Here is a 27,089-nt window from a genome sequence, read left to right on the forward strand (position 1 = left end):
CCCAGATCGGTTTCGTATTCATCTATCAATTCAAACACTGAGGAAACTGGTGGAAAACTGATCTCGAGTCAGGTATCTCGACAATTCCGCGTCCGGGCAAACCAATCAGCTGACAGCCGCATGACAGGCAGGCCTCACGCATGCGCAGCAGCACACTCTTGGTATCAGGAATATGGCAGCGTCCTGAACGCTGTTGGGGGGGAACACGGCGTAACTGAGCACCTTCAGCATCAGAGTGGGAAAACTGAGAAGCACCGGCCGCACTCACAGGAGGGTGGGGGGCTGAGGGACGGCTACGAATAACACCCATTCGCGATTTTACAGGTAAACGCGGCCGTTAGAACGTGCCACTCTCTTCAAGCCATCTTCTCCATGTTTGCTTGATTGAACCCCGCTACTAATGCGACTAGCTTAGCCTGTCCACAAGACCTGACTGATGTGCTAGTTAGCCGCTAGCATTTGGCTAACCCAACATTAGCCAGCCACAGCCCCTTTTTCTGCATTTGGTAAACAAACACAGATAACAAAAGTGTCTGCGGCGGTTTGTCGTTTTAATAAGGTGGAGCAGCAGTGTCGACATCGCTAAAACGGTGCTGTCGTGCTTGTTTTTAGCAAGATAGTTAACCGCGTAGGCCTTCTGCAATGAAGCTGAGTTTGGCTAGCTTCTTGAGAGCCAGGTAACGTTAATGCTGCTTGTCATGGATTTAGTTGACAGATCGGGAGCCAGCGCACATCCTCATATTGATCTAGGAGCCGCCGTTAGCCACTGTGACGCCTTTTTGTGTAACGTTTGTCTTTATATCTGAAAGTTCCTGTGTTGGTGGAGGGATTGCTTCATGTAGCTGGCAAATTAAGAGAGGGCATTACAACATGTTAGCAGTGCAGAAAAAAGATTTTAAGAAAACATTACTGAGACCAGCATGATAATCTCGTTATCTTTTTGGCGTCGTTCAAATTCATATTTTATTCTGAAGGTCCAGATGCTCTGTGTAAATCTGTTTTTTATTTTTATTTTTAACTAATCAATTCTATTCTTGGGCTCATTTCATTTTACTTTTATTGCATTGTCAGTACAGGTATGGTAATAGCTTTATGTTCAACCTAATTGTAACTGGAGATGTTAAAAAAAAAGTTACAACCATATAATGATGTAATGACACATGATAGGTTGACCCTTGCACCTGCAGTTTTGCTGTTCTTGATAGTTGGCAGAATGAAACATGTGATCCATTTTTTCTGTCCAACAGCTGTAAGAAACAGAGTAGAAATTAGACTTAACCCAGACATACAGGCAGAGCAAATGAGGTGTTTGCACAGTATTAACAGTGAACAGTCATGACACACATTACCTCTGGTTGTAGACTGATTAGTCGATGCCAAGCCATAAACAGTCTCTTAAGTTTGTTTTCAGTTGTTCAGACAGGTCCTTTTTAGAGGTTTGATGCAATCCTATTAGCAGGGCATCTCGGTTGAACACAAAAAACACTATGCACTGTAGGATTGTACTCACTGTCGCAGCTATACTCATAACAGCAATTAGCTATGTTATCAGTAATCAAAACCTTTATTTGTTAAAGTTGAAAAAGTTGTGAGACCTGTCTAGAACAAGTCCTCATCATGTAAATGTTGTGTGCTTTGCTTCAGGCTGCCTTCCATTTATGTTTACTTCACTGTCCTCCTGTTTACATTTTTCTTTTTCTTTCTTTCATTTTTTTTTCTTTTGGCTAAATTCCTTGCTAACAAATTGCTATTGATCTGCATACAGACAGGATGAGCTGGGAGAGGTAATCACATGACCAAATCCTGGAAGCTCCCTTGATCTTCTTTTACACTCATCACAGTAATATAATAAAAACTGCACTGCCCTCTTTTGCAGCAGCAAAGAGCATGCTGTGCGCTGCTTGCTGCTAACATCTCCTATTGTGCCTTCCATCAGCCCCCTGCTTTGTATCAGATTCATTATGCAGCTTCATGAATACATGCTTGAAAAAAAAATGTTGATGGAAAACTTGGCTCTGGACTGTTCTTAACACCTTTGTTTCTCTAGCAATCAGTCAATCAATTCTTCAGATGCTGAAACTGGCTCATTTTTAAAGGTTCCCTTCCAGTGTTGTGACACTTGAAACCAGCCTGTATTTGCGCCCTGCTCTCTTTGAATGCCAGACACTTGCCTCCTTGGTGAACGGAGGATTCCATCATGTGAACCTATTTTTCTGCTTCCTGCTTCATTTGCGCACTGAAATGGAGAGGAAGGAAAACTGGAGTCAGGTTTTTCCAGGATCCTGGCAGAGTGCTGACACAGGTTCCCCTTGTCACAGTGCAGCCGCAAATTACTGCACTAAGGATAGGAGAAGCAGATAGTCCCTCCTTTTTTACTGCTATGATTTGATGTTTTGTGTTTGCTTTGTGTTTTATCCAAGTTGGAAGGAAGCTCCTTGGATTTAGTGACAAGAAAATGGATCCTCTTAAAGTAAAATTACAATGATTTCTCATTCAAATTATCCACCAGGGCAAGACACTAAAACGTAGACTAGCCCCTGTTTATCTAAAGGGGATCAATAGGCCACACAGGCTTTGCACCAGACTTTATTGACACATGCTCAGCAGGCTCACTGCTGTGTTGTTTTTGTGCCTATAATATCAACATGGAATGGAAGACCTTTACTTGCCCTCTGTTTTTGCTGAACATACTGTATAACTACAGTGATGCTATGGCTCATAGCTGAGGTAATGACAGTGATGTCAGTCGTGAAGTAATGGACTACTCTGTTGTTGAATAATCACTATTTACTCTATTAGTTCTGTAGCCGAGGGGAGTGTCTGGTGGGAGTGTCTCGCTCTGAGCTGCAAAATATTAAATGACTGTGTTAAGTGTGTGGCAGTATGGTGGAATGTGTGTTATATAAACTTGATGTAGTAACGACTTGAAACAGTCTGGGTGCAGGTTATATGGTGACTTGACTGAGACCTGAGATCATTCTTCCTTCCGGCTGTGTAACTGAAAACATACAACTTTCCCTTAAGTGATGCTCAAATAAAGATCTTCCACCTTTATATTTTGTGCATTCTTGTGAGTGTTTACTTTATAGACAGGCATGTTTTTTGATCTTTGATCCTCTTGTATTATAGGTCCTGTGAAAAGATGAATGTCGTCAAAGAAAACAAAGACCTGGCCTGTTTCTACACCACCAAACACTCCTGGAGGGGAAAGTAAGACCCACAATGTTTTTTTGTTTTGTCTTTTTTAGCTTCACCAATAGGATTTCAGGGCTGGTGACACTGTCTATTCCACATCTTCTTTGTATCAGTTTACAAAGCAGTATTAACCGGAACTCTCCTCATCATCACCTTGTAAAAGAGGTTTGGGAAAATCTTGAAATCCTGACTCATTGCTTCCATTGTGCTGACTTCCTTATTTCAGCCAAGGATGGGACATCTTCTGAACACTGATCAGCAGTTGTGTGACCAGTGTGTTTTTGTGGAGCTGCACTGTCTATGAAATGTAACCCAGCGAAACAGATATTGGCGGTGAACACAGCACAGAACTAGTTTTTAGCAAGATGACATCCATATCATTTTTTGTCTGGACACAAAACATGAAAAGCTTCACCCAAGGGCATAGATAGTATGCTTGTTTGTTTGTTGTTAAATTTCACACTTAATTCAATGTAGATCTAAAACTAGATATGACTTTATGTTTGTAATTGGTGGCCCTCAAAGTTAATAGAATGGACAAGCTCCAGCTTGAGCAGTGAGCCAGTAGGATCACATTACCAATGCCTTCTTTCTAAATGTCTTTGTCCCATTAAGGCCTGCCATTGACTTAGGTAACTTAAGCAGGGCTGCAGTGCATTAGCCATCATCAGAGCCTCATCCTGCTAATGTTTCCTGAAGTGTCCGGCAGAGACGGCTGTTGATGTGTATGTGGTTGACAGTGGAGACTGATGATGCCCCATTCAGAACGACACAGTAAACCCACATTGATGATTTATCTGAATTAGTCAGCTGACCTGGTTCTATGACCCTCCTCCTGACCTGTGTTGAACAGAGGTCAGACAGTGTCTGGCTGTGGTCTCTATCAGTTATGGAAACTTTATTTATTGATATTAACATTTGAAGGTAATTTAACTGACTCTCAGAAGAGAGAGACAGAGACAGAAAGATGAGAGAGCACAGGACAACATGAGGAAGTGGCCAACCATGCGAGATCAAGTAGGCATAGAGAAATGAAAATGAAACTTGTAATGTAATTCTGTGGTTTTTCAGTGAAGTGCAACTACACTAGCTGACAAAAGTGTACAAATGCTGGCAATCAGAGACTAGCTTTTTTGACAGCAGTCTCATGAGTGGGTCAAATGTAATTCAGTAGATGTGTGTCATCTGCACATCTGTTGTATGAAAAGGGTTCAAGTCCCACAGAGCTTCAGTAGGCCAACAGAAAGAGAAAGAGAAGGTGTGATGTCAGGATATCCTCTTTCATATCAGCCTCAGATATTGTCAGCTACTTTTGTCCTCAGTGGGTAGTAAATTATGAAAAGCAATGATCCAAGTTGGCAATTTAGTCTTGGATAAAAAATAATATATCTAAATCTGTGTCTGTCTATAGCATTCTTATACCAAGTTCAGACATATGAAAAAGGTCCAACTGTACATTGTTCAAATGTTGTTTGTGTCCAGTTTTTAAATAAATTGGACTAAACGGCAGATTCGTCAAGCGACAGGGATATTATCAGTTGTCTGCTCTGCGGGTACTTGAAGGGATTTTTTAAAACAACCCAGGTCAATATTGTGTGGTGTTATCGTTTCCCCTATTTTATGTCCGGTTTCCTTCTTACATGTCTAAAACAAGTGTTTCTTCATATTTTGCATTCTATGGTGGCATAATCTAATTTGTGAAAATTGCTGGATGAAACGTTTCTGCAGCAGTTAAATATACGGTAGACCTAAAGCATTGTAGTTGTAGTGTGTGTCCAGGTTTAGTGTCACAGCAGCATTTTTCTCTCTCTCCCCCCCCCTCTCTCTCTCTCTCTCTCTCTCTCTCCCTCTCTCTCTCCCTCTCTCTGTTCTCATGATCACGTTTAATTCAAGTCTTGTGACTAGTTTGTAGAGTATATTAGATTTTTGTGTGTGTCCTCTTGATGAAGGACACGTCCATGATTTTGAAACAAATGCTTTCTCTCGGTTTGCTGTGCCATTTAAGCATTTTGCTTTTCAATCACAGCATACCTCTCCTGTTTCTCAGAATATGATGATCTCCTTTGAATCTACCTTTATACATCTGTATGTTGCTCCTTGATCATTAAGGAAGCCTAGCTGCTACAGGTGCTCAAGCTAGTTATTTTATATGCCGGTATAAGGTTTGTGCTGTAACTATCTTTTGTACCTTGTGTTCAGTCTTTTCAGTTGTTCTCCTCATTGTACAGTGTGTATGTTGCTCACACTAAGTTGTCTGTCCACCACTCTTTGCATGTGTGAAATCCAGCGTGTTGTTGAGTCTTGTTTCGAGGATTATGCAGTGATGTCCTTGTTTTGGATGCAGTCAGTCAAATAGTCTTCTTTGTGAGAAATTGAGCATATTTTGTTTGAAGAGGGGAAGCAGTTGTGAAGAGGTTTAGTCAGATACAGGAAGTTGCTTAATGTTGTACATTATGAAACCATGGGAGTGTAAAGAAAAGCTTTAAAGACATGCTGTGCAGTCTGACTGAATGAAGAATAACCTGTTACTTATCACAAACCATATCCGTGTTATAAAGTGTTTATAGTGTGCTCTTTCCTCCTTGCATATTTTCTTTATGGAAGAGTTAAAGGACCATACCGCTGTTTTTAACCATTTACGACAAATCACATATTCATTAAATGAATTATTGTGTTTTCCGACTATCATGACACCTACTGGTTTCCATTCTTCCATTCCAGTTCTATATGAATGTCAACATGAACATTAAACTAAACAGTATAAGCAGAAATGGCATTTATTATGATGGATTACTTAACACAAGGTTGGTTCTCTGCACGTTGATTTTTATATCTTTGTCCGAGTGGAAATGAAGATGAAGATGGCCTTACAGACACACCAGGGAGGGCTGGATGTTGCCTCTGTACTAATATAGAATGAAGGGGGGGAAATCAGCCCACAGAGAATGAATAATTAACTAGGTTTTTGCTGACACCCATGTTGAGCCAGCCACTTAACACCAAGGTCAAAACATGTACAGAGACAGGACCCTGAGATCAGGACAGAGTTGTGGTCTCATACTTTGAGACCGAGTGTACGTCTGCAGGCTTTCCAGTGGGGAAGGTGCCTAAAAATGACATGACATTTGTATAATTGTGGAGAAGGAAGGGGGCGGACTGTGGGACGTGCCTGGACATAATATCCCACTTCGGCCTTGCCTCAGGCTTCTGGCTGTCCTGTCTGTTTGTGTTAATCATGTACTGCATACACAACTACAAATGCATTATGTAGAAGTAACGTTCTTCTACCATTTAGCTGCCTAAATGTTAACATTACCACACTGCTTAATGTTAACAAGGCCCGGTGAGGATGTGCAAGAAAGAAAGGAGCCAAGTCAGCACGTTAAGTGTGCAGTGGAGGGACTAAAAGAACATGTTGTACAAGGATAAACATACATGTACACCAAGCACAAATAAACCTTTACATTTAACATTTTATTAACAAATTTAAAAAATCTCTCCAAACCTTATTCCTTACATAACCAAAACCCTCCATTGACCCATTTTCAAATCAAACACCAGGCAGAATATTTTGAGTAGTACAAACATGCCACCTGGAACTGTGGTCAAATCGCACAGCAACCAACCACACGCAGACATGCCTGCATGCTCATACACACATATTGAGAGAGCGGAACATGCAGAAAGACTGGCAAAATAGAATTTCACACTTCCTTCCTACTATGTGAGTGAGCCCCACACTCATAACCGTTCCAGTGAATTAGTGCTGATTGTTTCAGTGTCAGAGGGTGACTCATTGCAGAACTGCTAACATACAGTAAGTTGGGATCTTTCATTTGATGTGGTTAATACATAGAAAGAAAAGCAAATTACCTCGTAGGTATGGCTTGATCTAATGGGGGAATACTTAAATCTCAGCTGCGTCAGTGAAAAAAGTGGCAGCTGGTAATCTATTCTTGTCATCATCTCTGGAAACATGACATAATAAACCTCAGTGGATGACATCATCAGATCCATCAGCTCCAGGGGTATCACCTGTCCTTGACTCACCATCACCCTGGGGAGGGCTACAATGGGGTTGTGGATGGACTGTCTCCTCTTACACACCATCCAGCACATCAGATGCATGTGGATCTGTATCTTACATGTTAAAAAATCTGCCACACCTTCACCCTGTTTGCCACATTCACTGTTAATGTTATGCGACTTGCTATGCCGTTGTAGGTGTTGCTTCCGTGTGCAGTTGGTGATGGGTAGGCTGTGTTTCTGACTCATCCTGTCTCTGTGTTCTAGGTACAAGCGAGTCTTCTCAGTGGGGACGCATGGCATTACCACTTACAACCCTACCACACTAGAAGTAACAAATCAGGTCAGTATGAATTCAGCCTTTCCCACTCAGGAACTTCGTCTTCGCTGTGGCTATCAGTGTCTAACAGGTGCTGGTGGGAGGTGCTGTTCTTGGCTCCATGTGACTATTGAAAATCCATTTAAAGCACACTGCTCCTGCTAAAAGCTGAAACAGTATTATTTAGTATTTCTTTGGCTCAGCCTTTGAATATGCTAAGCTTTAAGCATTGCAGTGAATGTGCAACAGCATGTATTTACCCCGATTAGAACATGAAATATGTCATAATCAGTACCACTTAAAAATTAGGCCTTATTCATAAGCCCCTTTAGTCAAGAAAAAGGCTAAAAAAAGCCAAAAGAGAGTAGCATTATCGTTATTTTGAAGAAAAAAAAAACCAAGACTAAATGCAGTAAAAGTAACTTTGGTAACATTTAGCTGTATATCGACAGTAAATAAACGGTTTATAATACACTATAACTTAGTTGAACACATCTGTAAGAACATCTTCTTTTCATGTTTGATCTTTATTTGTGTGACTTTAACAATGTGTTTATCTCTGCGCTGTCTATGTTTGCCAGTGGCCTTATGGAGACATCTGTGGCATCGGCCCGGTAGGAAAAGGTCAGGGAACAGAGTTCAACCTCACATTCCGCAAAGGCAGTGGCAAGAAGTCGGAAACGCTCAAGTTCTCGACAGAGCACCGGACAGAGCTGCTCACAGAAGCACTGGTGAGGAAAAGCACTCGCTGCTGCGCCACATCGCTGCCATCATTCAGAATGACTAAACAGACCTCAGAATCGCAGAAAGGGTGTTTGATGTGGCAAAGTTGAGCTTTCTCACGGTGAGATGGCTGCACATTTTGCTGTGTTGTTTAAAAAAAAAAAAAAAAAAGTTGCGGCAAAGTCACTGTTTGGGAATGCAGTGCTTGCAAATCAGAGACCTTTTGACTCACTCTCAGTGTTTATCACAGATGTGAATCAGCAGATAGTCTGATGTTGTGAGGAAATTAGCTCACTAAGCTGAAGTGTTTTGAAACAGCAACAAGAATAAGTATTTCCCCATAGAATCAATTAAACGTATTTGGAATTGTGCAATAAAGATCTTTTTTTCTCATTCGCAGAGATTCAGAACAGAGTTTTCGGAGGGGAAGATAACTGGCAGGGTAAGTACTAAGATCAATAACAATTAAAAAAATTATGATAAAAATGCATGTTAGCAATTTGGGTTACACATGATGACACATAACTGAATGATGTCTCACAATATGTGGGCTCTCCAACAGCGTTACAACTGCTACAAGCACCACTGGAGTGATACTCGTAAGCCTGTGAGTTTAGAGGTGACACCGGGTGGCATTGACCAGATTGACCCCCACACTAACCGGGTGGTGTGTTCCTATGACTATCGGAATGTAGAGGGCTTCGTCGAGGTCTCTGATTACCAGGGAGGATTCTGCATCCTTTATGGCGGTTTCAGCAGGCTGGTATGCATTTATGGAGTTTGTGCATGTGTATGTGTTTACTTCTGTGTTTATGCTTAGGTCCGCCTGTTATGTGCTATGTCTTAACAAACTTGAGATTCCCTTTTCCCCTGTTCCGCTGCCTCTTTCCTTCAGCATCTGTTTGCCTCGGAGCACCGGGATGAAATCATCCGCAGCGCCATAGAGCATGCTGGGAATTTCATTGGCATCACGCTACGACTGAGGAAGGAGGCTCTGACCTTCGAGGGTTTTGTGACGGACAGGTTGGGGAAGTACAGCTCAGATGAGAGCATCACTTCACTGGCCGAGTTCGTGGTGCAGAAGATCACCCCTCGCCACCCGGTAAGAACACTCTGCTTCTTCTTGCACCTCTCAGTGCTCTATGTTTGCAGTTCCCAAAGTGGGGTACAGGAACCCAACAGGAATCCCTTAGCCGATTATTAATTACCAAATTGTTAGACCAGTGCTTATCACTTATCTATGTGCTTTCTGTTGGTATCATATAGGAGCCTGTTAAGCGCATCCTGGCGCTGACGGAGACATGCCTAGTGGAGAGAGACCCGGCCTCATACAACATAGTTACCGTCAAACCCTTTGGAGAGGTGAGCACTTAGAAACCAAAGTGACATCAAGTCATAAATATTTTAGGCTGAAACATTTACACTCCTTTTTGTTCTGTCTAGTTGTCGTCCTGTGGAGATGAACGTTAACTGAACTGCCTGTCTTTCTTTCGTGATGTACGAACTGCGTCACTGAAAGTTAACAGCTTGGATGAAAGCTCTGTGTGATATCTTTAAACTCTCCCCCACTCACTCTTTTTGTCCATGCTCTCATGTCCCTTCAGGTATTTGCTCTCATCTGTGACGTTGACAACCCTCAGGTGTTTACAGTTGAATTCATCAGAGGTCAGATCAGGAAGTTCTCCTCCACAGAAAGGTACACAGATGTAACGTACACTTTTCTTTATGTAAGTGGTGACACTGCAGGCCCAGTGGGTTTGGTAAATGTATTTTTGACCTCACTCAGTTGCCTTTTTTTTCTGTACTGTTTACCTTTTTTATGAGATAAGTTGCTTGTGCACCTGTGTCTACGGCGTAGCCTAAACTCTTTCCTCTTATTGTGTGCACATCATCAGAGCTCCACACCACTGATCAGTGTAACACATTTATCTAAATCTGTTTGTATGTGTGTATCTGCAGGGACTCCCTGTTAGCCAGCCTACTTGATGGAGTCCGTGCATCAGGCAACAGGGACGTGTGTGTCAAGATGGCCCCCACTCAGCGAGGGCAACGATGGGGCTTACTGAGCATGCCGGTGGATGAGGAGGTGGAGAGTTTGCATCTCAGATTCCTGGCAGCACCTCCAAGTGAGTCAAAGCCCTTAATCCACATGAAGATAAATTGATTTAATATCATATGTTCACATTGGTTTAGATGTAGATTTCTGTTTTAATTTTGATTTTATTTGCAGGGGTATATTTTGACAACTACCAGATGAATTTTAATGTTTGTAGTGGTCCCTTGTTAAAATTCTTGTTAAAATAAAAAAAAAGTCTGGTTAAAATTTTCTTTTTAAACTGTTCCATCACTTCTTTCTTTGCTCAGATGGCAACTTTGCAGATGCAGTGTTCAGATTCAATGCCAACATATCCTACAGTGGAGTGCTGCATGCAGTAACCCAAGATGTGAGTGCGTTTCAGCTCCTGTGTGATTTATGTCTACCCATCTGCACAGGCAGGATTCACACTAATCTCCCCATCTTCATCTCTCTCTGATCTCTTTAGGGTCTTTTCTCTGAGAACAAAGAGAAGCTCATCAACAACGCCATCCTGGCTCTTTTATCCCAGGAGGCTGAGCTGCCGGCTCTTAACGCTGAGCTGGAGAGCCATTTCCAGGCCATTCGACGCTTGGTGGCCTCCAAGGCTGGCTTCCAGGCTTTCACCCAGCTGCCTAAGTAAGGATGCAGCAGATAGTCTGCTTCACCGTCTTATGTTATTTCTTCAAAGTATAGTTTTGTTGAGCGGCTGGTAACAGGCATGCTCTGTCATTCCAAGGTCTGGTCAAGGGTCTGGACTCACAGATGCAACGTAAATATGAATCCATACATCTCAGTCTGCCCTTTGTCTGTCTGTATTTCTTATCCTTCTTGTTCTTTCTCAGAGTCCTTCATAGCTGTCTGTTCATCAGCCTTCTCTTCTTTTATCTTTGTTCTGCTTTCATCTCAGGCCTTTTAGATAGACACTTCAGAGGGGAGGTTATGTCACTTCACTCTGTTCAGTCGAGCTGTCTGCCTCAATTTGTCTTGACCTCCCACTCTCGCCATCTCATCCTTTTTATTTTTGTGCCTCCATCTCTCTCCCAGTATCTGCTTTGGTCATTTTGCCCTTTACATTTCTGAAAATCACATATATTCAAGAAACTTGTAATCTTTCCGGGTCACTGAGATGTATGAGAGGAACTGTATTTACTGTTTATTCCTTGTTCCTGTGAAGCAAATGAGCCAGAATTGGCTACTGGAAAGATTCATTGCTGCAGTAGTTTGGTGTCTCCCTCACACAGACACAAAACACACCTCGCTATAAATACATAAATGGTTTATTTTTGTTTTAAGGAGGAAAACCTCTTTAATGATGTCACCCTCAGTAGTTCAATTTTTTAAAAAAAATGCGACTGTGGTTGATGAGTGAGAGAAACAACAAGCCACTTCTTAAGCAATGAATTCTTTGTGTATCCAACCCCAGACCTCTTTAAATAATACAGTATTTGTATGGTTTATATTCTGTTGCATTTCTGTTTTTTTTTTTAAATGCTCCTCACGTTTTTCAATGCATGGTCCAATAATAGTGTTACTAAATCTGTGAATGGATGTTTTTTGTGTTCTAGGTTTAGAGAAAAGTTGGGAGTAAAGACGGTAAAAGCTTTAAAAAGGAACAACAATGGCGTGACACATGCTGCTATAGACATGCTCTGTGCCCTTATGTGTGTAAGTATGATCTAAATATCTAGACATCAACCAAACTGATACAGATGTAGAAATATATATCCATTGATTGATATCTTTCTTGCTGTTTGGCTGAAACCTTTTCTTTCATCTTTCCCTCCAGCCGATGCACGATGACTATGACCTGAGGCAGGAGCAGCTGAACAAGGCCTCTCTGCTGTCATCTAAGAAGTTCCTGGAAAACTTCCTTGAAAAATTCATCACCAATGTGGTACATTTCTTTTTTTTATTGTCAGCAAGCTGCTTTCATCCTGAGCTCGGGCTAATTAGGAAACTTTTTTTCAGTTTCCCCAGTCTTATTTCTCACTCTCTTTTCATTCTAGGACCATGGAACTGGAGCTTTGGTCATCAGCTCCTTACTGGACTTCTTAACATTTGCCCTCTGTGCCCCCTACAGTGAAACCACTGAGGGGCAGCCATTTGACATGTTGCTTGAGATGGTTGCATCCAATGGACGCACCTTGTTCAAACTCTTCCAGGTAGCTCATGTGACATACTATTGAATGGCCTAATTATTATAGTAACATGACGGATATGAATCCAGTAGATTCTTGTGTACTGAGATGTGTTGCTTTTGCCTCTAGCATCCCTCTATGGCGATAGTGAAGGGCGCTGGGCTGGTGATGAAGGCCATTATTGAGGTAAGCCTTTCTGTGGTTTAGGTGCTCTACAGTGTGATTTGGACTGTCTTTACGGTTCAAGCTTTGTGATGATAACAAACCTGCTTATGTAGGAGGGAGACAAGGAAATAGCCACTAAGATGCAGGATCTGGCCTTGAGTGAAGGGGCTCTTCCAAGACATCTGCACACGTCTTTGTTCACCATCAGCACTGACCAGAGGATGCTTACCAACAGGTCCAAGCTCAATAATAACACACTCACTCACACGCAGTAATTTAGTCATTTGGATTAATTGGCTCCAGCTGCTATTGGATTATCTCTAGTTACAACTCTCTAGTACTCCTCTGCTCATCCTGAGAAGCACTCATTCAGTGTAACATTAGACAAACCTTGAGCTGTTACAGTAGATAAACAGGAAGCCATGTTTTCTGACACATAACACAATGGCTCAGCTGCTTACATCAGATGTTTCTATATCAGGCAACTGAGTCGTCACCTGGTGGGACTGTGGACAGCAGAGAACCCTGTTGCCATGAACCTCCTGAAGAGGATACTGGTAAGCCTCCATATCAGCCCAGTTGGCACTTATAAACTAATATTTGATGCCTGTCCAATACACATGGCAGAAGCTATTACTATAATGATGGCGATGCAAGCAAAGTACTCCAGGATGTAAGCCAATACTTTTTTCTGGCAGCTGAGACACCCTGTTTAAGTCCTAACCCATTTCTCTTTGTGTTCCTCTCTCACTGTGCTCTCAGCCAACAGGCCTGCTGGCTTACCTGGACAGTCCAGACCCAGTCCCAGAGAAAGATTTGGACAGAATGCACATCCGTGATAACCTGAAAATTGCCACGGTATCCAGACAAACACATCACATCTGCACATTTTTGTGGACGGAACAAAAAGCCCAACTAGGAATTTGACATGTTTCAAATATGATTGTTCTTGTTTTACATTTGTTTCCCTCAGGACCAGCTAAACCGAAACAAAGTGCCAGAGTGGCAGCGGATAGCAGGCAAAGCAGCCAAAGAGGTGGAAAAGTTTGCCAAGGAGAAGGCTGATCTAGTGCTGATGCACTGGAGAGATAAGATGGGCATAGCACAGAAGGAGGTGAGGATTTCTTTTCCTAGATAAAGGGAGTAATGGGCTGATTTCAGACAAGCTTCTTCTGCTGCTGCTGCTCCTCCTGCTGATGCTGAACAGTACTGCAGACTCCAGAGACAAACTCAATAACGCACTTTTCAGTGGCTGCTGTTATTTTGCATGGAAAGCGTTGCCAGCTCTGATGCTGCCTGACCTTGTGGAGACAGCATATGTCAAGACACAGTCACATTTGATTTTTTCCCGTGCCTTGCATATTTACTGTTCAAACTGCATGTGCGGCTTTTCATATGCGGTATGTTCAACACACTATTTCGATATGACGGGGGTTTTCCATTTTATTTTTTTGTCTGTGCGCCAGAGTCTGTTGTTGTGGTGAATGTGACCAAAGTGTTATTTAAATTCAAAAGCCACCTCTTTCTTTTAAAGAACCTCTCTGTCAGGATGCAAAGGTAATGACATGTTTGAGCCAAATGTCAAAACTGCACGTGGTAGTAGTAGGCAATTCAGACCGAACCTGTGTGGGTCATTCTTATAGAGAATGTGTGGGTGGGTGGAGGTTGACGGTGTTAGCCAAAGTGTTTAAGAAAACCCTGGGCCTCTACTGCATAGCTCTCTGGCTTTTCAACAACTCTATAACTCAAATCCTTTTTCACCTGAATGTCACCAGGCTCCGTTTTTTTCTTCTTCTACACTTTTGTATAGAAAATCATTCAAAATGGCTGAAGCTGATCAGCTGTGTGTTTTGATTGGCTTGCTTTCACTGAATATTCACTAATCAAATCCGTTATTTCATATTTGCACCATATTCACCTTGTATATTTGGTTTTAGCAGTTCCTCTCATAGTATTGGGAAAATTTATGAATGTAGTGAATAATCAGCTAATAGATCTGCAGAATTTAGTGATAGATCTGTATGTCAGTCTCTTTGTATGATAGTGTAGTGACCTGTGACCCTTTTTGTTGCGATTCATCTCTGTTTGATCCGAGGAACAATAATCTCTCTGTGTTGTCTCTACCCTACCCTCCCCTTGTCTTGTGTGGTATCTCTGCTGTCAAACAATGCAGCAGGACAGAAATAACCTGGTAAGTAGGACTGGCCAATGGGATCCATGCTGTTTTCTCTCCATATTCTTTCTCTTGACCAAATCATTTTTCCATCTTCATGTGGCATATTGGGTGTGTTTTTTAATTCAACCAGGCGATGACACCATCTGCAAGGAATTTCCACGTCTCCAAACAGATGCAAGAAAACAAAAACAAGTCAATAATATATTGCACAATAGAGAATGAAAGGATAGATTTGAACACATCTGTTCTTGTCCTGCTAGTTCAGAGTACCTGTTGTGTTTTGTATCAATAAATAATGACCACATTTAGTTTAAGACATGAGTGTAATTACCATAAACAGATGGGCCTTTGCCAAGCAGCCTGTAGCCTGGGATCCGCAACAGCATTTTACGTTTTTTTACAAGAAAAAAAAAATGCTTAATTTGCAAGTAGTAAGTATTATGCGTGTCTCGCCCAGGGAGGATTACAGAACACACCCAGTTTTGGGATCCCATCTTGGTTTTTGTGTTTCATAAATTTATGATCCATGTTGGTGCAGTGTTGGCATTGTTTTTAGAGGTTTGTTGTTGTTTTTTTTGTCTCATTGTTCTAATATCTTTCTCCATTCTCAAAAACATTACTTGTTCCATTTTTCTTCACACTGGTGCCATTTATTTCTGGTGTTCTTGTCTGTGTAAAATGTTGCTCATGTTGTCGCCAATTCAGTTTAACTCCTCAACTCTCTTCGTGCCATAAGCTGAAGAAGGACAACTATTGATTTCTGTGGTGATAGACTGTAATGGTAAACTGACATGGATCCTCAAAGTTTTGTGTCCTTCATTTGTTTTCAGAATCCAAACCAAAAGCCTGTCATCCTGAGGAAAAGACGACAGAGAATAAAGATTGAAGCCAACTGGGAGCTTTTCTACTACAGGTATGTTATATTCGACGTCTGACATGCACCTATAGAGAGTGTAACTGTGCTGACCCTGTTGCGTGGCGCATGTGTGGTTCTCATCCTGATTTTATTAGATAATTCATTCATTAGCTAGTGCCCTAACTTGCTTTTCTGTCTTTTCAAGATTCCAGCTCGACCATGCACGGTCCAACCTCATCTGGAACCTGAAAACAAGGGAGGAGCTGCGTGACGCTCTGGAGGGGGAGATGCGTGCCTTCAGTGTGGACCGCGAGCTTGGCAATGCTACTGTCATCTCCTGGAACCACCAGGAGTTTGAGGTCTGTACTCAGCTGGAGTATCTTACACGCATTGATGCCTGGATGTCATTAGCTCCCGCATTTAAGTGAAACCATCAATATGTGTGATATACTGGAGTGTTATGCTCTACCAGTATATCTTGGTACTTGGACGCAGAGTTATTTCTAAAACCAATAAAATAAATGTAGTCTGAGAATGTACTCTGAGAAAAAAATGTCTATATATGTTCTTACTTGCAGGTGAAGTATGAGTGCCTTTCAGATGAGATCAAGATTGGGGATTATTATCTGCGTCTGCTGCTCGAGGAGGATGAAAATGACGAATCGAGTGCCATCAAAAGATCGTACGATTACCAAAAAAAAACCCCAAAACAACTGTACTAATATTTTCATTATGTTCTGAATTTGAACACATGATTTAAGTTCTCTCTCCCGCTCTTTCATCTTAGATATGAGTTCTTCAACGAGCTCTACCATCGCTTTCTGCTTACACCCAAAGTTACGATGAAGTGCCTGTGCCTGCAGGCGCTCGCTATAGTCTATGGCAAGTGCTACGAGGAGATCGGCCCCTTCACAGATACAAAATACATTGTGGGCATGCTGGACCGAGTGAGTGCAGGCAAACTGTCACTGCAACTGTTTACACAGTCACAGCAAGAGAACTGTTTTGCGTCTTTCAGTTAACCTAAATTCTAAAATACACTTCTGTTGCAACAGTGTACAGACAAACTGGAGAGAGACCGACTCATCCTCTTCCTCAACAAACTCATTCTCAACAAGGTAAGCTAAGAAAAGCAGCAGCGCTTTTTGGCAGTACATGTTCATTTAACCCATGTTTTTTTTGGTGTCTTGAGTAATAATTAGTTTTTTGGTTCTGCAGAAAAATGTGAAGGAGGTGATGGACTCAAATGGAGTGCGTATCTTGGTGGACCTGCTGACTTTGGCCCATCTGCACACCAGCAGAGCAACTGTGCCACTACAGGTAAAAAAAAAAAGGTTACTGTAGTTTTTTAGTTATACAGATTGAGAAGAATGGCTCCATTGATTTGATCAGTCATTCATGACATGCGATGTAGTAATTCTCAACGAGTCGCCAGTGAAATTTAATTCAACGTTGACCCAAGCATGAGAATCTTTTAATTAATCTGTCTGGAGTGTCAAACAAAGGTCTTCTTCATTTCCACAGAGCAATGTGCTGGAGGCGGCACCAGACATGAAGAGGGAGAGTGAGAAAGAGTGGTACTTTGGTAACGCAGATAAGGAAAGAAGAGGACCTTTCAGCTTTGAGGAGGTATGTGATCCTTTTAAAAGTCCCACGCTAGTGAAACTACATAACACATTTCTGCTAAGTATGATTACATCTTGTTTGGTTGTTTGGTGTTTTTTTTTTTTTTTTTTTTTGGTTAACATTGCTTTTAACTTTAATTTCCAGATGCAGGAGTTTTGGAGCACAGGCGTCCTGACAGCAAAGACACGCTGCTGGGCTCAGGGGATGGACGGTTGGCGCCCCCTGCAGGCCATTCCCCAGCTGAAATGGTGCCTCCTGGCCTCTGGACAGGCAGTGATGAATGAGTCTGATCTGGCTACACTAATCCTTAACATGCTCATTACCATGTGCTCCTACTACCCCAGCAGGTGGGTGGGGATCACAGAGAATGTCTGTGGTTGTTCTTTGTTAGTTTTGTTTGGAGCAGCAATGTATTAGACCGTAACTACAACACGCCTGTTTATTTACTTTTTACTCAGGGACCAAGATAATGCCATTATCCGTCCTTTACCTAAAATCAAGAGGATGATCAGTGACAATGCTTGTCTCCCGCACATTGTCCAGGTAGTGACACAATTTGAATTTGATAATTGTCTCCTAAACTTGTCGTATCTACCCTAGTGTATTGCTCAATAAAATTAAACATCTTGATGATCCTCCATTATTTTTCTTTGCCCTCTCCAGCTGCTGTTGACATTTGACCCCATCTTGGTGGAAAAGGTTGCCAACGTTCTGTACCTGGTGATGCAAGACAACCCCAATCTGCAGCGTCTCTATTTAACCGGGGTCTTCTTCTTCATCATGATGTACACAGGCTCCAACGTGCTTCCTGTAGCAAGGTGATGACACAAATTTGTGTGGGCGGCGTGGTTGTGTGAAAGAGTGTGTGCATGCTTATGTTTGTGCTGTTTATAATGACCACTGAGAAATGCTTGTGGTTGTAGGTTCCTGAAGTACACTCACTTGAAGCAAGCCTTCAAATCAGAGGAGGTAAAGTTGGTTTATTTGAGACTGAGAGCCTTACAGTATAAATTCAAATAGATTATGTTTTATGAACCCGTCCTTCTTTTGAAAATGACGTTTGCCTGTTTCCCTCTTCACAGTCTAAGGGTCAGGACATTGTGCAGCGTAGTGTTCTAGGACCGGTGCTGCCTGAGGCGATGGTGTGTTACTTGGAGAACTACGAGGCTGAGCGCTTCTCTGAGATATTCCTCGGAGAATTCGATACACCTGAGGCCATTTGGAGCAGCGAGATGAGGTAGAAATTAGTTTACTTTGAAAGGCAGAGTAGAGATAAGTGCAGCCATGAAAGCCGCCATCTGGTTCATAGGAATTTTAATAGTTTCTGTTTGAACCCTGTTTCAGGCGTATGATGATTGAGAAGATAGCAGCCCACATAGCTGACTTCAGCCCGAGGCTGCAGAGCAACACACGGGCCCTCTACCAGTACTGCCCCATCCCTGTGATCAGCTTCCCTCAGCTGGACAACGAGCTCTTCTGCAACATCTACTACCTCAGACATCTGTGTGACACCACCCGCTTCCCTGACTGGCCCATTCGAGATGCTGTATGTCCCTTTTTTCCCCTTATTTATCCAAGATTGTAGGTCCATATCTATTTCCTGCCTGTATTACTTGGAGAGGGTTCTTTTAGAGTTGAGATCCACCACCATAATCCCCACAGGTGAAGCTGCTAAAAGACACTCTTGAAGCCTGGAAGAGGGAAGTGGAGAAGAAGCCTCCCACCATGTCTGTAGATGATGCCTACGAAGTCCTCAACCTCCCCAAAGGACAGGGACAGTAAGTGGCCTTTGATTTGTTAATTTATCTTCTAAATTCTTAATTATCTTTTTTCAGCATTTTAAAATATTGTATTAGATTGTTTTTCAAGTAATAGTGGACAGCATAATGTAGATCAAAATAAAGCATTTAGATCTTTAATATGTAAAATAGATCTCCTGCAAACATGAATGTGTTTGAGTTGTTGTCATTAGCTGCACACTTACGTTTGGCACCTTTGTCTTCAGGCACGAGGAGAGTAAAATCAGGAAAGCTTACTTCAGACTGGCCCAGAAATACCATCCTGACAAGAACCCAGAGGGCAGGGTGTGTATTACAGTCATTACTGAAATAATATGTATATAATGGATTAGAATAGCCACATATTTTTTTTCAACCTGTTGCTTTTTCAGGACATGTTTGAGAAAGTCAACAAAGCCTATGAGTTCCTCTGCACAAAGTCTGCCCGAATCCTGGATGGGCCCGACCCAGAAAACATCATTCTCATCCTCAAAACCCAGAGCATCCTGTTCAACCGACACAAACAAGGTATGCAGAGGGATTTCATTTCTGCTTCTGTTCTGTCTCGATTGCTTTAGTGAAAGTGAAAGAGATTTTGTAACTAATGCTGTGAGTGCTCTGACCACTTCTTTGCCTATAAACAGAACTGGAGCCCTACAAATACGCCGGTTACCCCATGCTCATCAAAACAATCACAATGGAGACGGAGGATGAGCAGCTCTTCTCCAAAACCTCCCCTCTCCTCCCGGCTGCTGCTGAACTGGCCTTCCACACAGTTAACTGCTCTGCTCTTAATGCAGAGGAGCTGCGCCGTGAGAACGGCATCGAGGTAAGCACATATATCAACAAATCCTGAAATATCGATCAGTGGCAATGAAACATAATAGCTGTCCATATACATGTGGACCAGCACACTGGTGTGTTGGAACTGAGCCTTATTAAATAATAAATTGTTGCCTGTATTTAATCAGGTGTTGTTGGAGGCTCTTTCTCGGTGCGTTTCTGTATTAACTGCATCCAGCAAACCTGATGACATGGCTGTGCAGGTAAAATGATCACAAAACACTTGAGTCTTCATTCACCAGTAGTCACCACTCTCTACAGATAAGTTTTCTACTGCTCGTTGGTGATTTCTTCAACACATTTTCCACATTTTAATTTGCCACAGGTGTGCGGGCACATCTGTAGGTGCTACAGTGTTGCGGCCCAGTTTGAGGAATGCAGGGAAAAGATCATTGAAATGCCCACTATCATCAGGGACCTGTGTCACATCCTGTACTATGGGAAGGTGAGGATCTTGCATCTAATGTGTTCACTTTATTCTTCCCAGTATTTTATTGTGTCTTTATTAAGAAAGCAACAATTCTAAGAGGAACAAGCACAAATGTAGAAAATAGTGACACCATGACTATGGCAATAGAAAACCTTGTTTCTTGGTCTAAGGTTTGCTCCTTTTATTTACATAAGAGAATGTTGATGTTGAGTTTTAACCACAAGACCGTGCTATCCTGCAGCTTGCATACATTTAAAAGATTTTAATTTTACAACAAGCAGCATTTTAAATGTTAGCCTTATTCTTGGTCAGCAACCAGACAACCACATATAAATACAAAGAGGTGTTTTTTTTTTTTTTCAGGGTCTCCCAAAGACTGCAGCCCTGGCAGTACAGTGTGTCAGCTCCTTCGCAGTGGATTTCTTCCTACAGACCCATCTGTACCATGCGGGTGTGCTTTGGCACCTCCTGGTCCACCTCTTCAACTACGACTACACTCTGGAGGAGAGCGGCGTGCAGGCTAGCCAGGACACAAACCAACAGGAGGTTGCGAACAGCTTGGCCAAGCTCAGCCTGGTAGCTCTCAGCCGCCTGGGAGGCTACACCCAAACACCACATGCCCCAGAGGGTAGCAGTCCTGTTTCAGAGACCAACGGCATCGACGGCACACCTCCTGAGAACCCCACCATTCGCAAGAGCTTAGCAGCCATGTTAACGCCATACATCTCAAGGAAGCTGGGAACAGGATCTCCTGCTGAGGTCAGTTGAACAGGTGACAAGGAATGTCACAAAGCATTTACCTACACAGACAGCCACAACAGATTGAGTTCTACATCCCTTGTTTTGCATTTAGGTCTTGAAGCTGCTGAATAGTAACTCAGAGAACCCGTACTTGATCTGGAACAATGGAACACGAGCTGAGCTGCTGGAGTTCTTGGAGGGTCAACAGGAGGGAAACATCAAGAGGGTAGGAAAGACTCATATATATCCTTTTTTTCTTTTCCAAGTTTATTTTATTTTCCAAAGCAGTAATACATAATAAGTGGCATATCGAGTGTCTATTCATGCATCCACTCTATGGTCTCTTCACAGGGAGAAAACGATAAAAGCTTTGGTGCAGAGTTTGTGTTCGGTGATCACAGCAAAGAGCTGATAGTTGGAGAGATCTTTGTGCGGGTCTACAATGAGCAACCATCTTTTCCACTTGAGGTGAGTAGAAGAACAACATTCACTGTGCTCTTTCATTGTTCTCAGTTTCTTCTGTTCACCATGGATGTTATGGGCAATAAAGCAAGGAACAAAAGCATAAAGCAGATCATGGCTGATAGTTTGAAACTCCATTCTTAAAAAAATATATTTATTATCTATTGAGTTTATTTTCACCATAAAATTAACAAAAACCTTTTGTAATGCTATAATGTTGTTTTACCATCTCGGTCTTTAGTATCCCAAAGCATTTGCAGCCAGTCTGCTGGACTATGTCGGATCCCAGGCTCAGTACCTCCACACTCTACTGGCCATGAGCCAGAGTAACAAGGTGGAGTCCCAACAGCACGCTGAGAGACTCCGCTTTGCTGAAATGGCTTTAGAGGCTCTACGCAATGTCATCAAGAACAACCCTGGTAAGTTACAACCCTTCCTCTGCTTCGGATTTATCTGGAGTTCATAATATGTGGTTGCAGTCAAATGGATAGATGTATGCAATGTGTAACCTTTCTTAACACTTATCTCTGTATAATTACAGGTTCAGAGTCAGAGTGCATTGGTCATTTCAAGCTGCTCTTCTCTTTGTTGCGGGTTCACGGAGCAGGCAGAGTGCAACAGCTGGTTTTGGAGGTACAGATAAAGTGCTCTTGGTCATTATAATATCTTAAATAAATAACTTTTATTGCTAAAGACCCTACATTTTAATCGTATTGTTTTCTTGTGCAGGTTGTGAATACAGTGACATCAAACCAGGAATGTGTGAGCAACATTTCTGAGTCTCTGGTGTTGTCCAACCTTCTGTTGCTGCTGCACTCACTCCCCTCCAGTAAGAAGATACAAAAAAAAATCCCAACTCACTGTATTACAATTTGTGTTTCTTGTATCTTTGGACTAAAACCCTTCTTTGCATCTTTTAGGCAGGCAAATGGTGCTGGAAACCCTGCATGCACTGACTTCAAACACAAAGATAGTCAAAGAGGCTATGGCCAAAGGTCAGTTTAATTCCTTTTTTTGTGTGTGTGTGTGAATTCTGATTGCTCGTATGCTCATGTTAATCTGTCTGTCCCCCAGGTGCCCTGATATACCTGCTGGACCTCTTTTGTAACTGCACACACCCCCAGGTTCGCACACAGACTGCAGAACTCTTCTCCAAAATGACCTCAGACAAGCTGGTTGGGCCAAAGGTCAGTGTGAACAAAAAAAATAAGAATAAAGTAAATAAAATATTTAGCAAATATTTAGCATCATCTTATATATCCTCATCTGCCTAATCATTTTAATTATTTACTCTCTGCCAGGTGCGTCTGACTCTGATGCGTTTCCTTCCTGGTGTGTTCATGGACGCCATGAGAGACAACGCCGAGGCTGCAGTGCACATATTTGAGGGAACGCACGAAAACCCTGAGCTCATCTGGAATGACAACTCCAGGGAGAAAGTGTCCACTACTGTCCGGGAGATGATGCTTGAGTATGCCATATGATTTGATGAAATGTTTTAGTGATAGCTCATTGAGTAGGTATGAAATAGGGGAAAATTCTAACTGTCTGATATGATACCCAATGTATTATTTTACATCTTTTTCAGGCACTTTAAACAGCAGAAGGATAATCCTGATGTGAACTGGAAAGTAAGTGCAGTATCGCATTGTTGCACTGACAGTAATTTATTGTGTTTGATTTAATGTAACAATAAATTCTTGGTCTGTGTGTTCAGTTGCCAGAGGACTTCACGGTGGCTTATGGAGCAGGACAGGGTGAGCTCGAAGTTGGTGGAGTCTTCTTGCGCATCTTCATTGCTCAGCCGGGCTGGGTGCTACGCAAGCCTCGCGAGTTCCTGGTGTCTCTCCTGGAGACTCTGACTGAGCTGCTGGAGAAGAACAACCCCAATGTGAGCTGCTTTACAGAGAAACAAACAAAATACTCCCTCTTTTACTCTTGTTTTCTCACACTTCTTATCGACTTCTCTGGTCTCCTGCAGGGTGAGGCCCTGGAGACAGTTACCACGGCAGCAGTATGTCTGTTCAGCACACAGAGCCAGCTGGCTGACCAGGTTCCTCCTCTGGGTCACCTGCCTCGCATCCTGGCGGCACTCAACCACAAGAACAACGCCATACCCAAGAGCTCCATCCGCCTCATCCACGTGCTATCAGACAATGAGGTGAGGAGTCAGAGTATATAGATGACAGGAAATTCAACCCATATGCCGCATAAACATCAGTTAAATTAAAATTTACCAATTACCAGTCCGATCTGTATGTGTGGCAGTTCAAAGTTGTGCATTAACAACTGTTATTGAACTATTTTTCACTCATCTAGTACATATTTCCTTTTTCTTTCTTAAAAACTCACAAGTGGGTGCTCAACTCACACTCTGTCCACTTCCCTTATAATTAGTACGAAACTGCATAAACCTTTATTGGAAAAACTGGTCTGTGTTATATATCTATGTTGGTATATATAAAGCAACATACCAGCTAATATTTAGGAAATTATGAGGAAAGTTTCTAGGAAATTAGCTGGAAAATACAGTTCATATAAAATAAAGTTTCATGTGAAAATCAAAGCCTTGTTTTCATTTTCACAACACGCACAGTACTGCCTGATTTGACTATGAACAGGTCGTTGGTCAGTGTTGACTTTGCCACCTTCTTGCAACATGATACATTAACTAGTGCTGTTTTGTTTTGTGTAGCTGTGTGTACGCTCCATGGCTTCTCTGGAGACTATCGGCCCCCTAATGACTGGGATGAAAGCTCGGGCAGACATGGCTGGATTGGCCTGTGAAGCTCTCAACCGCATGTTCCAGAAGGAGCAGACAGACTTGGTGGCCCAGGTGAAAATGCCACCGTTATTGATTCTTTTTTTGTTTTGTTTTGTAATACAGGTTTGTACTGACTAATACTGCATGTTGTTAATGAACTGAGCAGGCTCTAAGAGTGGAGCTGGTTCCATACCTCCTGAAGTTACTGGAAGGAATCGGCCTGGAGACCTTAGAAAACCCTTCAGCTACCAAGGCCCAGATAGTAAAGGCTCTCAAGTCCATGACTCGCAGCCTGCAGTATGGCGAACAGGTATGATTGGATTATCAATCAAAACCTTAACCTGTGGCTTATTTCTTTCCTTTTGTGTTAGTTATTTATCTCATTTGAATTTCTGTGCCAATCACTGCTTTACAGGTGAATGAGATTCTTGCGAGGTCCTCAGTGTGGAGTGCCTTCAAAGACCAGAAACATGATCTTTTCATCTCAGAGTCTCAGACCGCAGGCTACTTGACAGGTAACGTATTTCTGTGAACCTGCCATTGAACACTTGTGACTGTTTCTGAACACGCAAAGCCTTTGAAATATTTTCTGAGTGCTTACAAGGTAAGTCTCAAGTGTCTTACTCTGTTCTGTTGAATCTTAATGCTTTGCTTTATCCTAAATAAAAAAAAACACACTTTTGGCTGACTCCTCACTTGTGCTTAAACCCAGCGACCCTTTTTCTCTCCACGTCCTATAACTTCCTGGCTCTGCCCTTCCCTTCCTCGTTGTCCTCCATATTTCCTCCTCAGGGGTATCCACTCCTTCTCTCCTGGCTGCCAGCAGCCCACTGCGAGGTGGGCTCTAGACTCCTGAGCTGGGCCCTCGTAGCCCTCCTCTCTCTTGCTCTGATGCAGGTAGACTTCGACCTCACTCCTAACGCCATTCCTTGCCTCTTTACCACCATCTTTGACCCACACTTAATTTTCCATTTCCGCTTTTTTCCACCATTTCCATCTCTGCAGTTGAAGACATTGTCACACCATCTTCATCCACCAACTTTTGTGATCATTCCTCCATACATACAGTAGTTAATGTGCTGTAGCTGAGTACATCATTGTAGCTCACCATTAGTGCTCCAAATACCCTCATAAGTCACACCTATACTCTGTCTTATCCACCTTTCTGTCACCTGCAGGTCCAGGAGTAGCAGGTTACCTTACAGCGGGAACTGGCACCACGGTAATGCCCAGCGTCCCACCCCCTGTGGACAACGACATTGGAGACCAAGGCTGAAGAACACACACACAGTCACGCTCAGGCACCCAGACTGCCCTGCAGCTTCACGGCCGCAGCTCAGAGAGGGACTGTTCAGCTCCCCAGACGAGGGGATGGAGAGAGAGAAAGATGGAGGAGAGCAGGCCATCATTGACTGTCACCAAAATCTCTGCGACACCTCCTCCAGTATCACTCTCCTCTCCCCTTACAAATGGCACTCAAGTCTTCATAAACACTTTGAAATTGTTTTAACGGATGACCACATTTCTTTTGTTTCTGTGCTACTTTTCTTGTTTCTTCCAACACACAGAAGAGTTTACTTTTTGTATGAATATATTTTTTACTCTAGATTTTTTTTCATGAGAAAGACATTGGAAGACTGAGGGTTATTATAGGTAAACTGTTTCTTTTCCATTATCTTATTCCTCTTTGTCATATCCTGATTGGCTATATTTGCCCCTAAATCCTGTCTAACTGAGGGTGGCCTCATTTGTGACACATCTGTGCAGAGGACCTATCCACCTCTTGCATAAATATGTCATTTACTAGTCTACATAATGGATTCTCATTTGGAAATGTCAAAGTAGTGATGATTTCTCTGCCCTACCCTCAAAGCGATGCTGACCTCTTGTCTGGTTTGGTCAGGTCTAGTTCCACCCACTCTTTCAAGGCTGACACATATCTGCTCTGAAAACGTCCAGCCTCCTGTTCCTCTGATCTCAATTCATACTTCATTCTGCTCTGTCTTTAAAAATCTACCCTTTCTGCCTCACATTTTTTAAAAGTAATTCTCCTTCTCCCCCAGAATGCAAAAAGCACTAGAATATTTATAAGTGAATAATAACCACCTGAAATGAGCTTCTGCTAAGATGTGACGAATGACGTTGACTCTGATTATGAATCTATGTGAAAGACTAGTGCAATTTGTGAAATGTTCAATGTAATATTACGTATATAAACTTTCTATATTGAATGTACATTAAAAAAAATAAATAAATCAGTCGCACTTGTACATAAAATTTTAAGAATAAAAGGGAAGCCACAGTGTTGTTCTTTTGTATTTACATTTGTTTTGTCAAAGCAACAGATTTCTACAGTGTGAACTGTGTTAATTGTCCAAACATGTTTGAGAAGGTAGAAACCCAAAATTAGTCTGTCTTTGCCAAAGAAGAAAATACTTAATACGTGTATTTTCTTAGAGCATTACCCAAGCCAAATGATCACATCACAATCCTCACCATGCATATATTATATGAAAATTGCTTGCAGACTTTGCTAAAATTGACATGAGATGATTTAATATTCCACACTTGCAGGTTTAGCTTGAGTGAAAATTATAAGTTCCATGTAGGATCATGTAAATCATTTTTCATTTGAAGCAGACTCATTAGAAACAAATACACTAAAATTTAAAAAAAGCTATGATAAACTTGTACATCTAGAAAGCCAGGAAGGCTGTTTGCTGACTACAAACCTACTAACACAGATTTTAATAGTAAGGACTGAATGCTA

The 27,089-nt window shown here is 42.1% G+C and overlaps 1 protein-coding gene across 3 annotated transcripts; it reads left to right on the forward strand.

Annotated features, from left to right (window-relative positions):
• Window positions 1-171: 171 nt before the first annotated feature.
• Window positions 172-26,626, forward strand: LOC121200347 (dnaJ homolog subfamily C member 13). Of its 3 annotated transcripts, XM_041065598.1 has the most exons (57): window positions 172-324; window positions 3,130-3,210; window positions 7,489-7,564; window positions 8,122-8,271; window positions 8,664-8,705; window positions 8,826-9,026; window positions 9,159-9,365; window positions 9,530-9,625; window positions 9,868-9,959; window positions 10,223-10,389; window positions 10,628-10,707; window positions 10,807-10,976; window positions 11,906-12,005; window positions 12,127-12,234; window positions 12,347-12,502; window positions 12,608-12,664; window positions 12,757-12,878; window positions 13,125-13,200; window positions 13,406-13,501; window positions 13,617-13,757; window positions 14,817-14,834; window positions 15,650-15,732; window positions 15,881-16,034; window positions 16,254-16,357; window positions 16,463-16,622; window positions 16,731-16,793; window positions 16,894-16,995; window positions 17,200-17,304; window positions 17,446-17,648; window positions 17,760-17,844; window positions 17,965-18,119; window positions 18,225-18,270; window positions 18,384-18,538; window positions 18,646-18,847; window positions 18,964-19,079; window positions 19,307-19,385; window positions 19,472-19,607; window positions 19,724-19,908; window positions 20,051-20,125; window positions 20,248-20,367; window positions 20,716-21,111; window positions 21,206-21,319; window positions 21,445-21,561; window positions 21,797-21,974; window positions 22,097-22,188; window positions 22,285-22,384; window positions 22,476-22,550; window positions 22,630-22,742; window positions 22,857-23,026; window positions 23,144-23,186; window positions 23,273-23,446; window positions 23,537-23,716; window positions 24,251-24,391; window positions 24,486-24,629; window positions 24,735-24,834; window positions 25,112-25,216; window positions 25,498-26,626. In XM_041065598.1, exons 2-56 carry the CDS (start codon window positions 3,143-3,145, stop codon window positions 25,165-25,167), a joined length of 6,744 nt encoding a protein of 2,247 aa, XP_040921532.1. In that variant the 5' UTR covers window positions 172-324; window positions 3,130-3,142; the 3' UTR covers window positions 25,168-25,216; window positions 25,498-26,626. The 3 variants fall into 3 exon arrangements, with proteins under 3 accessions (XP_040921532.1, XP_040921530.1, XP_040921531.1); XM_041065596.1 differs by lacking the exon at window positions 25,112-25,216; XM_041065597.1 differs by lacking the exons at window positions 14,817-14,834; window positions 25,112-25,216.
• The last annotated feature ends 463 nt before the right edge of the window (window positions 26,627-27,089 follow it).

The sequence above is a fragment of the Toxotes jaculatrix genome, chromosome 20 (genome assembly GCF_017976425.1).
Source record: "Toxotes jaculatrix isolate fToxJac2 chromosome 20, fToxJac2.pri, whole genome shotgun sequence".
NCBI lineage: Eukaryota > Metazoa > Chordata > Actinopteri > Toxotidae > Toxotes > Toxotes jaculatrix.